General features: G+C 36.3%; 1 protein-coding gene across 1 annotated transcript in view; it reads right to left on the reverse strand.

The window, feature by feature from the left end:
- Positions 1-513: 513 nt before the first annotated feature.
- Positions 514-1,964, reverse strand: part of LOC102676714 — a 55,371-nt gene continuing 53,920 nt past the window's right edge. The window contains exons 9-10 of the mRNA XM_006610260.2: positions 1,631-1,902; positions 514-560 (exon numbers count right to left, since the gene is read on the reverse strand). Coding sequence (XP_006610323.2) covers positions 514-560; positions 1,631-1,902 — 319 coding nt within the window. The remainder of the gene's footprint in view (positions 561-1,630; positions 1,903-1,964) is intronic.

The following is a 1,964-nucleotide window of genomic DNA, read 5'->3' on the forward strand; positions in this document are numbered from 1 at the left end:
TATTTTTATATATCTTTGAAGAAAAGGCAAGAAAAGCTTCTCAAATTTAAAGACACTTGTTCATAGTTCACCTATATATATACTTCAATTGAGTTTGATTAATTTGTACAAGTGTTAGTAGTGTCACTTGTTCAGAGTCACTGAAACTTTACTTTAGCATTTACCTCTCTCTCTGTATCATCAAATGTAATATGTATAATAAATCCTTTGCCGATTTTCGATCCTGATAAAATTTTTCAAACTGTATGCAGCAAACATTGCAAAGTGATCGCAAAGGCAAAGTGATAACGAAATTGTCATCGATCGTTTGGGAAGGGGGGAAGGAATACGTTCACCGTCGTGTGACGTCAATAGAAGTGAATCAAGTTGAAAGGATTAAAAAAAAGCGCATAAGAAGCCGTTTAATGGGAAATTAAACTAATGAAATTCCTCTTGTTAATAGCGTTTAATCGCTTCTTGAAAGAAGCTTATCCTTCTTATGTGAATGAAATATCACAGATTTAAAACTCTTATTTATATACAACTATGCAATGGAATTACATAATCTTCAACATCTCTTTCTTTTTCTTTCTTTTCTAAATTTTTTACCCTCAGATTCTCGACCTGAAAACTTCTTATTTTACAGACATTATAACCTTTATTGAACCGATGATGGGAGTTCAATGGAATCTGGAGGAAAGCCTAGTGATCGACTTTTCAGCTTCAGTGACTCTGAACTGGGACGGCCATTGTATATTGAGCCACAAAAAAAAAAAAAAAAAAAAAAAAAACAACACCGAGATAGAGACAGAAAAGTCTTCCCTTTTCTAGAGCGCCTATTGAGGCGACATCTAGGGACACAGAAAAAGATGGCTGGATACGAGCAAGCCGATTAACTGGTTAATTGCGATATAAATTCATGGTCCTGATCTCTGACCCTCTTCCTGCCTCGTGTATCATCACGATGATCATGATCAAGGAGATCGATCGAGGTGAAAAGAGTGGAGCAAAGTTTCGTGCAAAGTTTGAGTTTCGTTTGTTTTCTTTTTTTTTTTTTTTTTTCCCTATTTTTCTCGCGATTAATTCAATCGATCGATACTCTTTCGCAAACGAGACTGATTTCTCATCTTTCGGATTTGTACTTTGTACAATCGATCTAGCTTGATGCTTTGATTACGTTTCTAAAGAAATTGCTGAAAAATAGTGTGATATCAATTAAAAAAAAAAAAAAAAAAAAAAGTATAACAAAGAAAACAATTTCGAATATTTATGCATTTTTGTTGAAAAAACTCTTCAAGTCCAAAAATGTGATCCAAAATTAGATTATGGATCGACCATCTCCCTCGCACATTTTGATCCTTTCCGCCCAATTTATTTTTCCCTTTCGAAAATGTATACAAGATTTTGAATGCATAACTTCGAATTTTTCTTTAAGCTTAAAAAATTCAGAGGATCAGTTCGATTCATTCAGAGGATCGATCGTATTCAACGATGAGAGAGAAAGAGAGATAGGTGTACATAGACAGATAGATAGATAGAGAAGGAGATAGAGATAGAGAGATAGAGAGAAAGAGAGAGAGAGAGAGAGAAAGAAAAATCAGAAAATCAATATTGATATATATTATTGCATTCCAAACTGGTTCATACTTACTGTATTCAGCAGTTGTGGTTTCATCCACCTGAGCCTGTGTCTTTTGCCGACGTAAAAGAGGGATTCCGCCACTCTTTTTGGGCGCAACGCTGGGGCACATGGCCGGTTGCACCAGGTTGATGCAGTCGGTGTGAGCGTTCGCCTTGCAACCGCGACACCTGACACCTTGGCGGCTGTGACCGCGCAACACTTGGCCACAGGCATCGCAGGGAGTTATCTTTCGATACGTGTATTCGCGCCAAGAATGCCCACCCTCCGACTCCAAACTTTTCCTGGAAGATATATTTTTTATTTTTATTTTTCTTTCTTTCTCGTTACTTTTTTTTTTTTTTTT

The sequence above is a fragment of the Apis dorsata genome, unplaced genomic scaffold (genome assembly GCF_000469605.1).
Source record: "Apis dorsata unplaced genomic scaffold, Apis dorsata 1.3 scaffold_73, whole genome shotgun sequence".
NCBI lineage: Eukaryota > Metazoa > Arthropoda > Insecta > Hymenoptera > Apidae > Apis > Apis dorsata.